General features: G+C 45.5%; 1 protein-coding gene across 1 annotated transcript in view; it reads left to right on the top strand.

Moving 5' to 3' along the window:
- Window positions 1-11,865, top strand: part of snrnp200 (small nuclear ribonucleoprotein 200 (U5)) — a 90,785-nt gene extending 78,920 nt beyond the window's left edge. Inside the window, exons 37-45 of the mRNA XM_078429177.1 lie at window positions 1,274-1,463; window positions 6,699-6,863; window positions 7,443-7,564; window positions 7,672-7,815; window positions 7,922-8,098; window positions 9,255-9,415; window positions 10,139-10,220; window positions 10,313-10,405; window positions 11,326-11,865. Coding sequence (XP_078285303.1) covers window positions 1,274-1,463; window positions 6,699-6,863; window positions 7,443-7,564; window positions 7,672-7,815; window positions 7,922-8,098; window positions 9,255-9,415; window positions 10,139-10,220; window positions 10,313-10,405; window positions 11,326-11,475 — 1,284 coding nt within the window. The 3' untranslated portion in view covers window positions 11,476-11,865. The remainder of the gene's footprint in view (window positions 1-1,273; window positions 1,464-6,698; window positions 6,864-7,442; window positions 7,565-7,671; window positions 7,816-7,921; window positions 8,099-9,254; window positions 9,416-10,138; window positions 10,221-10,312; window positions 10,406-11,325) is intronic.
- The last annotated feature ends 1,536 nt before the right edge of the window (window positions 11,866-13,401 follow it).

The raw sequence follows: 13,401 nt of genomic DNA, 5'->3' as shown, positions 1-13,401 counted from the left end.
GTACAGTTTTGGTCTCCTAATTTGAGGAAGAACACCCTTGTAATTGAGGCAGTGCAGCGTAGGTTCACGAGATTGATCCCTGGGATGGCGGGACTGTCATAGGAGGAAAGATTGAAAAGACTAGGCTTGTATTCACTGGAGTTTAAAAGGATGAGAGGGGATCTTATAGAGACATATAAAATTATAAAAGGACTGGACAAGCTAGATGCAGGAAAAATGTTCCCAATGTTGGGGAGTCCAGAAGCCACAGTCTTAGAATAAAGGGGAGGCCATTTAAAACTGAGGTGAGAAGGAACTTTTTCACCCAGAGAGTTGTGAATTTGTAGAATTATCTGCCACTGAGGGCAGTGGAGGCCAAATCACTGGATGAATTTAAGAGAGAGTTCGATAGAGCTCTGGGGGCTAATGGAATCAAGGGATATGGGGAGAAGTTGGGCACATGTTACTGATTGTGGATGATCAGCCATGTTCACAATGAATGGCGATTTTGGCTCGAAGGGCCGAATGGCTTCCTCCTGCACCTATTTTCTATGTTTCTATCAGTAACTGAAAGTAAGCATGTAGCTGCAGCAGGCAGTGAAGAAAGCTAATAGCATGTTGGCCTTCATAACGAGAGGAATTGAGTGTAGGAGCAAAGAGGTCCTACTGCAGTTGTACAGGGCCCTGGTGAGACCACACCTGGAGTATTGTGTGCTGTTTTGGTCTCCTAATTTAAGGAAGGACATTCTTGCTATTGAGGGAGTGCAGCGTAGGTTCACCAGGTTAATTCCCGGGATGGTGGGACTGACATATGATGAAAGAATGGAAAGACTGGGCTTGTATTCACTGGAATTTAGAAGGATGAGAGGATCTTATAGAAACATATAAAATTATTAAGGGATTGGGCACACTGGATGCAGGAAACATGCTCCTGATGTTGGAGGAGTCCAGAACCAGGGGCCACAGTTTAAGAATAAGGGGTCGGCCATTTAGAACTGAGATGAGGAAAAACTTTTTCACCCAGAGAGTTGTGAATTTGTGGAATTCTCTGACTCAGAAGACAGTGGAGGCCAATTCACTGGATGCTTTCAAGAGAGAGTTGGATAGAGCTCTTAGGGCTAGCGGAATCAAGGGATATGGGGAGAAAGCAGGAACAGGGTACTGATTGTGGATGATCTGCCATGATCACATTGAATGGCAGTGCTGGGTCGAATGGCCTCCTCCTGCACCCATTTTCTATGTATCTAACATTATCTGTACAGTTACTGATGCTTGGATTCATCCTTTGTTCCAGGATTTCTTCAAGAAGTTCCTGTATGAGCCACTGCCAGTTGAGTCCCATCTTGACCACTGCCTGCATGACCATTTCAATGCCGAGATTGTCACCAAAACCATTGAAAACAAGCAGGATGCTGTGGACTACCTGACTTGGACCTTCCTTTACCGAAGGATGACTCAGAATCCAAATTACTACAATTTACAGGGTATGTGTATGACCCTTTGGATGATTTATTCAGCAGAATTTTCTCACTGGCACTTGCACCTTTTGGCTGATGAGTTAATGTTTAAATTCCACTGCATAATCCAAGCTGCCATTCCAGTGTAGTACTGAGGGAACACTGCTTTGTCAGAGCTGCAGACTTTCAGATGAGATATTAAAATACAGTTTCTGAAATCTTTGGCTGATATGAAATAGACAATAGACAATTCGGCCCTTCGAGCCAGCACCGCCATTCAATGTGATCATGGCTGATCATTCTCAATCAGTACCCCGTTCCTGCCTTCTCCCCATACCCCCTGACTCTGCTATCCTTAAGAGCTCTATCCAGCTGTCTCTTGAATGCATTCAGAGAATTGGGCTCCACTGCCTTCTGAGGCAGAGAATTCCACAGATTAACAACTCTGACTGCAAAGGTTTTTCCTCATCTCAGTTCTAAATGGCCTACTCTTTATTCTGAAACTGTGGCCCCTTGTTCTGGATTCCCCCAACATTGGGAACATGTTTCCTGCCTCTAACATGTTTCCTGCCTCCCCCTTTAATAATCTTATACGTTTCGATAAGATCTCCTCTCATCCTTCTAAATTCCAGTGTATACAAGCCTAGTCGCTCCAGTCTTTCAACATATGATAGTCCCGCCATTCCGGGAATTAACCTAGTAAACTTACGCTGCACGCCCTCAATATCCTTCCTCAAATTTGGAGACCAAAACTGCACACAGTACTCCAGGTGCGGTCTCACTACGGCTCTGTACAACTGCAGAAGGACCTCTTTGCTCCTATACTCAACTCCTCTTGTTATGAAGGCCAACATTCCATTGGCTTTCTTCACTGCCTGCTGTACCTGCATGCTTCCTTTCAGTGACTGATGCACTAGGACACCCAGATCTCGTTGTACGTCCCCTGTATCTAACTTGACACCATTCAGATAATACTCTTCCTATTCTTCCTATTGCCTTCCTATTCTTACCACCAAAGTGGATAACCTCACACTTATCCACATTAAACTGCATCTGCCATGCATCCACCCACTCACACAACCTGTCCAAGTCACCCTGCAACCTCATAGTATCTTCCTCACAGTTCACACTACCACCCAGCTTTGTATCATCTGCAAATTTGCTAATGGTACTTTTAATCCCTTCATCCAAGTCATTAATGTTTATTGTAAATAGCTGCGGTCCCAGCACCGAGCCTTGCGGTACCCCACTAGTTACTGCCTGCCATGCTGAAAGAGACCCATTTATCCCCACTCTTTGCTTTCTGTCTGTCAACCAATTTTCTATCCATGTCAGTACCCTACCTCCAATACCATGTGCTCTAATTTTGCCCACTAATCTCCTATGTGGAACCTTGTCAAAGGCTTTCTGAAAGTCAAGGTACACCACATCCACCGACTGTCCCCTGTCAATTTTCCTGGTTACATCCTCAAAGAATTCCAGAAGATTAGTCAAGCATGATTTCCCCTTCGTAAATCCATGCTAACTCGGAACAATCCTGTTACTACTATCCAAATGCTCCGCAATTTCGTCTTCTATAGTTGACTCCAGCATCTTCTCCACCACTGATGTCAGACTAACTGGTCTATAATTTCCCGTTTTCTCTCTCCCTCCTTTCTTAAAAAGTGGGACAACATTAGCTACCCTCCAATCCACAAGAATTGATCCTGAATCTATAGAACATTGGAAAATGATCACCAATGCGTCCACAATTTCTAGCGCCACCTCCTTAAGTACTCTGGGATGCAGACCATCAGGCCCTGGGGATTTATCAGCCTTCAGTCCCATCAGTCTACCCAACACCATTTCCTGCCTAATGTGAATTTCCTTCAGTTCCTCCGTCACCCTAGGATCTCTGCCCACTAGAACATCTGGGAGATTGCTTGTATCTTTCTTAGTGAAGACAGATCCAAAGTACCGGTTCAACTCGTCTGCCATTTCCTTGTTTCCCATAATAAATTCCCCCACTTCTGCCTTCAAGGGACCCACATTTGCCTTGAATATTTTTTTCCTCTTTACATACCTAAAAAAGCTTTTACTATCCTCCTTTATATTATTGGCTAGTTTACCCTCGTACCTCATCTTTTCTCCCCGTATTGCCTTCTTAGTCATTTTCTGTTACTCTTTAAAAAAGTCCCAATCGTCTGGCTTCCCACTCTTCTTTGCTTTGTTGTACTTCTGCTCTTTTATTTTTATGCTGTCCTTGATTTCCCTTGTCAGCCACGGGTGTCTCTTACTCCCCTTGGAATCTTTCCTCCTCTTTGGGATAAATTGATCCTGCAACTTCTGCATTATTCCCAGGAATACCTGCCATTGCTGTTCCACCGTCTTCCCTGCGAGGGCCTCCTTCCAGTCGATTCTTGCCAGCTCATGCCTCTGTAATCCCCTTTGCTATACTGTAATACTGACACTTCCGATTTTCCCTTCTCCCTCTCAATTTGTAGAGTAAAACCTATCATATTGTGATCACTGCATCCTAATGGCTCTTTTACCTCGAGTCCCCTTATCAGATCAGGTTCATTACACAACACTAAATCCAGAATTGCCTTCTTCCTAGTAGGCTCCAGTACAAGCTGTTCTAAGAATCCATCTCGGAGACACTCCACAAACTCTTTCCTGGGGTCCATTACCAACCTGATTTTCCCAGTCTACCTGCATGTTGAAATCTCCCATAACCACCGTAGCATTACATTTGTGACATGCCAATTTTAGCTCCTCATTCAACTTGCACCCTATGTCGAGGCTACTGTTTGGGGACCTGTAGATTAGTCCCATAAGGGTCTTTTTACCCTTACAATTCCTCATTTCTACCCATACTGATTCAACATCTCCTGATTCTATGTCACCCCTTGCAAGGGAGTGAATATCATTCCTCACCAACAGAGCGACCCCACCCCCTCTGCCCACCTGTCTGTCTTTTCTATATGTTGTGTACCCCTGAATATTCAGTTCCCAGCCATGTCTCAGTGATTCCCACAACATCATACTTGCCAATGTCTAACTGAGCCTCAAGCTCAACCACTTTATTTCTTATACTTCACGCATTTAAATACAACACTTTAATTTCCGTATTCACCTCCCCTCTCACACCAGCCACAATTGGCCCTGACCTTACTCTCTTATCCCTTCTAGAACTTCCCTCCCCATTCATTCGAGAGTCCTTTGCAATTTCTCCTGTATTTGCTTCCCCTTTAACTCCATCTCCATATTCCCAGTTTGTCAACCCCTCCCCCCCACTACTTAGTTTAAAGCCACACTTGTAGCACTAGCAAACCTACCTGCCAGAATGTTGGTCCCTCTGCTGTTAAGGTGTAACCCGTCCCTTTTGTACAGGTCACCCCTACCCCAGAAGAGATAGAAATCTAAATCCCTGCTCGCTGCACCAGCCCCTCAGCCATACATTCATATCCCCGATCTCTCTGTTCCTGCCCTCACTAGCACGAGGTACAGGTAGCAGTCCAGAGACAACCACCTTCGACGTCCTACTTCTCAGTCTTCTTCCTAACTCTCTAAACTCACGTCGCAGTATCTCCTTCCTCTTCCTCCCGACGTCGTTCGTGCCCACGTGCACAACCACTTCCGGTTGATCACCTTCCCTCGCTAGGATGTTCTGAAGCAGCTCCGTGATGTCTTGAACCCTGGCACCAGGGAGGCAACAGACCATCCTCGAGTCCCGCCTGCGGCCACAGAATCTACTGTCCGTACCTCGGACAATGGAGTCACCCACTACTATGGCTCTTCCTGACTTCGGTCTCCCCGGTCGAGTTTCCTTGCCTGCGTTAGATCTGCCAACACGTCCGCCGCTCGGAATGGAAGCGTCTTCTGCCCCAACAGCTCCCAAGAGGGTGTACCTGTTTGCAATAGGCACAGCTACCGGGGTCTCCTGTAGTCCACGTTTGCTCCCCCTGAAACGGTCTCCCACCTTCACTCGACCTGGACCCTTGGCGTGACAGCCTCACAGTAGGTCCTGTCCAGGAAACTCTCGCATTCCCGGATGGCCGGAGCTTTTCCAACTCCACCACACGTCCATTCAGGAGACGCACCTGGACACAGTTCTTGCAAGTGTCGCTCCCAGAACCTCCAGCGGTGTCCCTACCTTCCCACATCCTGCAGGAAACACACTGCACCAACTTGTCCGCCATTACTTTAGTGAAGTCAAAAACAATTCAGGCTCAAAAACAAGCGTAACCTCCTCACCTCAGCCCCCTCACCTCCGCCTCCTCGCAGCCAAAGACTCGTACCTTTCTCACAGGGCACTTCCCTCAACAGGACTGCACCCGGACAGTGTTATTTGGATAATAATGGTGTTCTCTCCTTTCATTCCCTCCCATCCTTCTCTCCCACCAACCTTTTCCTCAAACAAGCCATTTGACTCCTTGCCGTTTGTGAAATCTTAACGTGAGCAATTTACCGGCTGCATTTACTGTATTGTAGCAGTAACTACACTTCAAGTACTTTGTGATGTAGAATATCTGAGGGTATTAAGGGTGGTCACGGTGGCGCAGCGGTAGAGTTGCTGTCTTACAGCGAATGCAGCGCCGGAGACTCAGGTTTGATCCCGACTACGGGTGCTGTCTGTACGAAGTTTGTACATTCCCCCCGTGACCTGCGTGGGTTTTCTCCGAGATCTTTGGTTTCCTCCCACACTCCAAAGACGTACAGGTTTGTAGGTTAATTGGCTTGGTAAATATAAATATTGTCCCTAGTGGGTGTAGGATAGTGTTAATGTGCGGGAATTGCTGGTCGGCGCGGACCCGGTGGGCTGAAGGGCCTGTTCCGCGCTGTATCTCTAAAGCTAAAGTAGAAAACAGGTTAATAAAAATGTGAGTTCTTTCTTCATTCTTTACCTGATCTCAACTATTCTATTATCCTTTCGTCCACAAATACAAATTTTAAAATATTTTTGAAATAGCAATTAGAAACTTCGATTAAAATTATGCTTCAATTGAAACCATCGAGTATCTTAAATAGGAGAATGAAAGTGACCAGGATTCTGTTGCGGGGCGCCACTTTTCAGCATGCACTTGTTAGAGGCACTTGGGCAGTGAGATTTCTCCTGCTGCCTGTGGCTCCATCAGTGTAACCTGTAATATCAATTCACCTGATACTACTTCATCTAATTTCTGTTTAAGAATTGATTTTCTGGTGTTGCGAGTAAGTATATCTGAATGTAATAGCTGAGCTCTGCCTCCAACTATACTATATGCTGTGTTTGCATTGTAGGTGTGTCGCACAGACATCTCTCAGATCACCTCTCACAGCTGGTGGAAAATACTCTGAATGACCTGGAGCAGTCCAAGTGCATCAGCATCGAGGATGAGATGGATGTGGCTCCCCTGAACTTGGGAATGATCGCAGCTTATTATTACATCAATTACACCACCATTGGTAAGCTCCAGAAAACGACAGATTCATTGTGAAGGAAATGTGTAGGAAAGAACTGCAGATGCTGGTTTAAATCGAAGGTAAACACAAAATGCTGGCGTAACTCAGCGGGACAGGCAGCATCTCTGGAGACATTTCGGGTCAAGACCCTTCTTCTGACTGATGTCAGGGGAGTGGGCGGGACAGAGATAGAATGTAGTCGGAGACAGTAAGACTGGTGGGAGAACTGGGGAGGGGTTGGAGAGAGAGGGAAAGCAAGGGCTATTTGAAGTTAGAGAAGTCAATGTTCATACTGCTAGTGTGATCTACCCAAGCGAAATATGAGATTCATTGTGAGTTTCATTCCCACAACAAACTTGTGTAAGTACATTCCAAACTCCATTGCAACAGATTGATTCGCTAATACATCTCTGTGCCATTGAGGGGCTGTGGCCTATTTCCACTGTGATATACAGCACGGAAACAGGCCCCTTGGCCCGACACGTCTGTGCCAGTCCCAGTTGTCAGGTGATGTTAGTTGTGCTGCAGGAATGGGTGTATTGGAAACTGATTTTTGTTTTGTGTGCGTGGTTTGATTTATAGAACTGTTCAGTATGTCTCTGAACGCCAAAACCAAGATCCGGGGCCTGATTGAAATCATCTCCAATGCGGCAGAGTATGAAAATATTCCCATCAGGCACCATGAGGATAATCTGCTGAGACAGGTCAGTGGTAATTGGGAATGGCTCGAGGCTGTTGGTGGGGACAGGAGCAGGGTTAGGCTGCCAATCAATCAATGCATTGACTGTCTTATGTTCCTTGTAATTAACAGCTGTACCAGAAGGTTCCTCACAAACTGAACAACCCAAAATTCAACGACCCCCATGTGAAGACGAACCTCCTCCTGCAGGCTCACCTGTCCCGCATGCAGCTGAGCGCTGAGCTGCAGTCAGACACAGAGGAGATCCTCAGCAAAGTGAGCCACTCACAGACCTAGTGTTGTAAACTGTTTAGCCTGTGGTTGGCCAGACTTGGATCGTTCTTGAATGTGCTGACCTGCACTGTACTGCTTCTTTCCCCAGGCGATCCGTTTAATCCAAGCTTGTGTGGATGTGCTGTCCAGCAATGGCTGGCTCAGCCCAGCGCTGGCTGCAATGGAACTGGCCCAGATGGTCACACAGGCCATGTGGTCCAAGGACTCGTACCTGAAGCAGCTTCCACATTTCACATCTGAACATGTCAAGCGCTGTACGGACAGGGTAAGAACCCGGCTGGGTACCAAATGCTCAAACTTAACTTGTACTGGCAGCGGCAATGAAATGGAGTGTGGGGGAAAGGGCATGTGCCCACTGGACACTGTTATAATGATACAGTGACTACAACTAAACACTCAGGACTGCAGCAATAAAGCCTTTCCTTTACATTATCTACTGCCAAATAGTTAATTAGTTGAGACCTTATATTGGCACCAGAACAGGGGAGAGAAATTGAGATGTACACTTTGAGCGGAATGAGTAATTCCTAGAAATATAATGGATATTTTGAAAAAATCACGATTGCTGATTTGCAAGCAGTGAGGAAGGAAGGCTGCCGAAGTATACAGTGGGAGATAGATCAGCTACAAAAATGGGCAGATGGAGTTTAATCCGAGCAACTTTGGACAAATATTGCACTTTGGGAGGTTAAATGTAAAGGAAAAGTATAGTTAATGACAAGACCCTTAACAGCATTGATGTACCGAGGAGTCTTGGGTTTAGGTTTATAGCTCCCTGAAAGTGGCAACATAAAGAAGGCTTGCCTTCATCAGTATAAGAATCAGGAAATCATGTTGCAGCTTAATAGGATTTTAGTTAGACCGCATCCGGATTTGTGTGCAGTTCTGATCACCTCATTACAGGAAGGATGTGGTGGTCTTGGAGAGGGTGCAGAAGAGGATTACCAGAATGCTGCCTGGATTTGAGTAAGGAGAGGATGCACAAACGTGCTTTGTTTGCTCAGCAGCATCAGAGGCTGAGGGGAGACCTGATGCGAGTGTATTGATTCAATGATTCTTTCAAATCAATGAATTGAATATTATATATTGATTACGTATTGAATATAAAATTAAATTGTATAGAAAATTATGAGAGGCATAAATAGGGTAGTTACAATGGTGTCATTTAAAAGGCTTTTAGATAGCATATGGATATACAGGCAATGGAGAAATATAAATTGTCAGCAGGCAGAGAAGAGTTGGTCTTGGCATCATGTTCCGCACGTTGTGTGCAAAGAGCCCATTCCTGTGCTGTTCTATGTTCTAATCTTGTGAATGTGAAAGTTTCCCTTCCTGTTTGCTCTAGTTTGGGAAGTGACTGAATGAGTTGGCTGTAACAGAAGGGCTGTATTTGTTGGTAACATGCAGTGATTTTCCTGCAGGGAACTGACAGTATCTTCGATATCATGGAAATGGAGGATGACGAACGCAACATACTCCTTCAGCTCAACGACGCACAGATGATGGATGTGGCCCGATTCTGTAACCGGTACCCCAACATTGAGCTGTCCTATGAGGTGATTGAGAAAGAAATCATCAAAAGGTGAGAGTAATTTACTAAAAGACAAAGTATTGATTGGCCAAGGGAACAGCAGAGATATTGACAGGTTTAATGAGTGAAAGTGGGTTAATAGTTGGCAAGGCAGTTTAATGTGGTTCTCTTCAGCCCCACGTCCATGCTGACTGTTGCCCATTAATACAAATCCCATTTGCCTGCAGCCCACTACTTTCCTATCCAAGTAGTAGCCCAAATGCTTTTCAAAAATCATTATTTATGCTGGCATATGCTCTAGAAGCTTGGTCCATGTAACCACCACCCTCTGTGTGAAAAACCTTTCCATTCAGATGTTCTTTATGTTTCTCCTCTCACTCAAGCCCATTTTAGATTTTCGCTACGTTGCAGAAAAGGCTGACAATCTACCCTGTCTGTTTCTCAGAATCTTATAAACCTCTAGAAGTTCATCAGGAACAGAAATGTAACATAGTGCAGGCATTAGGACATCAGCTTGATTGCCAGTGTGCCATTAACCATGACCTCCATGACTGCAGCTCATACAAAGGGAAATGAAAACTGACTCAACGTTGAAGGAAATAAAAGACAAAGCGTGGGTTTCCCCACATCTGTTTAGGTGCCGTGATTGAATGAGAGAAAACAGGAAGCCAAGAGTGCTCCAAATAACGGGCTAAGTCTGGTCTGATGTGCATATGTTTTTAACGGCAACAGCTGTCAGCTACTCATGTGGACATAATGTGCATTTTTGTGCAGCGGCTCGTCGGTGGTGGTGATGGTACAACTGGAGCGTGAGGAAGAGGTGACTGGGCCTGTCATTGCACCCTTGTTCCCTCAAGTGAGTATATCAACCACTCAGAAACCCTCAGCCATTGCCAGTGCTTTTAATTGTACTCTCTAATTATCTGAACTTTGTTCACTCTTCTTCAGAAACGTGAGGAAGGATGGTGGGTGGTGGTTGGCGACCCCAAGTCAAACAGCTTGATCTCCATCAAGAGGCTGACCCTACAGCAGAAGGCAAAGGTTTGTCCATCCCTTTGCTCGAGGGAGGGAGATGATTCTTCATGAGTATTGACAATGATGCATAAGTGACCATGAATGCAGTGTTGAAACAGGTCCTTCAGCCCAACTTGCCCACACCAGCCAACATGTCCCATCTACACTAGTCCCACCTACCTGTGTTTGGCCCATATCCCTCTAAACCTGTCCTATCCATGTACCTGTCTAAATGTTTCTTAAACGTTGCGATACTACCTGCCTACCTCCTACCTATGTCCTCTAGTCACGATTCCCCTACTCCGATCTAATCTCATGATTTTGTACACCTCTATACAATTACCCCTGCGCTCCAAGGAATATAGTCCTAGCCTGCTCAACCTCACCCTATAACTCAGCTCCTCGAGTCCTGGCAATATCCTTGTAATTCTACTCTGCACCCTTTCCAGTTTGACAACCTCTTTCCTATAACACGATGCCTAAAACTGAACGCCATACACTGAATGTGGCAACTGCAACATGACCTTCCAACTTCTGTATTCATTACTCTGATGGTGAAGGCCAATGTGCCAAAAGCCATTTTGACCACCTGTGACGCTACTTTTAACGAACTATGTTCCTGTAATCCTACCATACCATATTGAAGAGATTCAATATGTATACTTGTACATGGACATTTGTAGACCACAAGGTTGGCTCCTACAGGAATCTCTTCATTTACTCTGTGACATTGGAGCTGGTGCTGAACAAACACCAAACCTCCAAAGGGACAAAGCTACATAATTCTTTACTGTTGTTTTCATGCCAACACTTGCGAGCAACTGACAGCCCACAACAAATTGTGTGTGCACATAAAATGTGAAAATGACTTAAAACTAACATAGATTAACAGTTAGCTGTTGCATAATACTGCCTTCATGTAATCAATTCTACTAATTATTTTTCAGGTGAAACTAGACTTTCTTGCACCAGCTCCCAGTACCCAACACTACACACTGTATTTCATGAGTGATGCGTACATGGGCTGTGACCAGGAGTACAAATTCAGCATTGATGTCAAAGAGGCAGACAGCGAAGGCGAGAGTGACTCTGACTGAACAGTTCAATCCAAGGTCCCTCCTGCTGGCTGTTGCTCTATTTGGAACTTCCCACACATCCATCTGTAATTAGATAGTGACCTACTTCACTTTTAACACCCGATTTAAAAAAAATAAATTGATATGCTTTTGTTATTTTCCAGTAACTGTTCTATGTTTAAGTGTGGCAGAAGGCTTAAGCAGCAGTGTGTGTTGGCTGCTTTCAGCAGTATTTAGTTCTTTATCATAGGCTTCTACGGTTTATTCAAAATGTATCTAGAGTTTAAAGTTAACCAAGTGATTTTTACAAGAATCCCTTTGCCATGTGTACATTTAAGCTGATGGTGAGTCTAAGATTAAGCTGTCACACCTTCTCTTACATGTAACCTGTTGCTCCAATTAAAATGTGAAATGCCTTTGTATTAAGTTTTTTGACAATTTTATTCTTCACAAGTCTGCACTCAAGGTGATAGCTAGAAAATGCTTCATTGGTCCTATTTCTTATGCATCTAAAACAACCTTCAGAATTAAAGCTGGACACTTTAATTCTCCTTCCCATTCCTACACTGACCTTTCTGTCCTAGGTCTCCTCCAATGTCAGTGAGGCTATACGCAAATTGGAGGAACAGCATCTCATATTTTGCTTGGGCAGCTTACAGCCCAGTGGTATGAGTTTTGATTACTCTCACTTCAGGTAGCCCCGGCATTCCCTCTTTCTCTATACCTCCCCTACCTGTCATACTAGCTTTTCATTTTCATCCTACAAGCAGCTAACAATGTCCTTTATCATAATTACTTTTTTGCAACCTTTCATTCATTGTTCTTTATCTCTCCACATCACCGTCTATATCTCTCGTTTCCCATAACCAGTCTGATGGGTCTTGACTCGAAACGTCACGCATTCCTTCTCTCCAGAGATGCTGCCTGCCCCGCTGAGTTACTCCAGCTTTTTGTGTCTATCTTCTGAATGTATGCTTGGGTGAGGGAAGTATTATTTGTGTGGAAAGACAAAATTCGTGAGTTACTCAGTGGGTCAGGCAGCACCCCTGGAGAACATAGTGGGGGCCCTTCTTCAGATTGATTGCAGGGGTGGGAAGATAGAAAGCTCGAGTGGAGGGGCAGGACGAAGCCTGGCAGGTTATATGTGAACACAGGCAGGGGTGGGGGAGTGATAGGCAGATGGTTGGACAGGCCAGAGATGAACGCAAAAGTACGAGTTCCAAATGTGTACCTAGAGCAGGGATCTCCAAACTATGGCCCGCAGCAAGCTCTTAGGCGGCGGGGACTGGAGGCAGAAGCTCCAGAGAGTGTGGAGATCTGTCCAGTGGCTGAAGCAAAGAAAAAGGACAGATCTCCACAAGAGCGGATCGCCACCGACCCAGAGCCGGGACAAGGCGAGAGATGGCAGCGCCCCCTCGCAAACAACAAACCCAAGGAAACTTCCCTCCTCACCGCCACTGCCACAGCTCACCCCGGGGAGAGAGAGAGAGTGAGGGGGGGGGGGGGTGGGGGAGCAGCGAGTGAGAGCAGAAGCGCAGGGAGGGGGAGGGTGTCAGAGGGTCCGGTGAAGGAGCGTCGTCACTTGCGGTGGCTGCTCTCCCAGCGCCAGCGAGATCTGCTCCACTCTCTTCCCCGGCCCCGTCTCCCTCTAACGCAGCAAAATAAGAACAAACACAAGTGAAACTTCCCTCGCCGCCGCTCACGCTGGGGATGCGGAGCTTTTGAACAACAACTACACTTGTGTTTGTTCTTATTGTTGTAGTCCGTGACCTATTAGAAGAAACAGGCAGACAACCGAATTCGTTTAACCTCTTTATTCTACTCACCCAGATGGGAGAGAGCCTAGATACCGGAGTGTTCAAAAACACTCAGGAAGCTAGTGTAGTCTCTCCGAAAGCTTACATTTACACACCTTTTATACCCTAAATACATGTGCCAGTATTTTTC

This window comes from Rhinoraja longicauda, chromosome 36 (assembly GCF_053455715.1).
Source record: "Rhinoraja longicauda isolate Sanriku21f chromosome 36, sRhiLon1.1, whole genome shotgun sequence".
Classification (NCBI taxonomy): Eukaryota; Metazoa; Chordata; class Chondrichthyes; order Rajiformes; family Arhynchobatidae; genus Rhinoraja; species Rhinoraja longicauda.
This window is presented reverse-complemented; position numbering and strand designations above follow the sequence as displayed.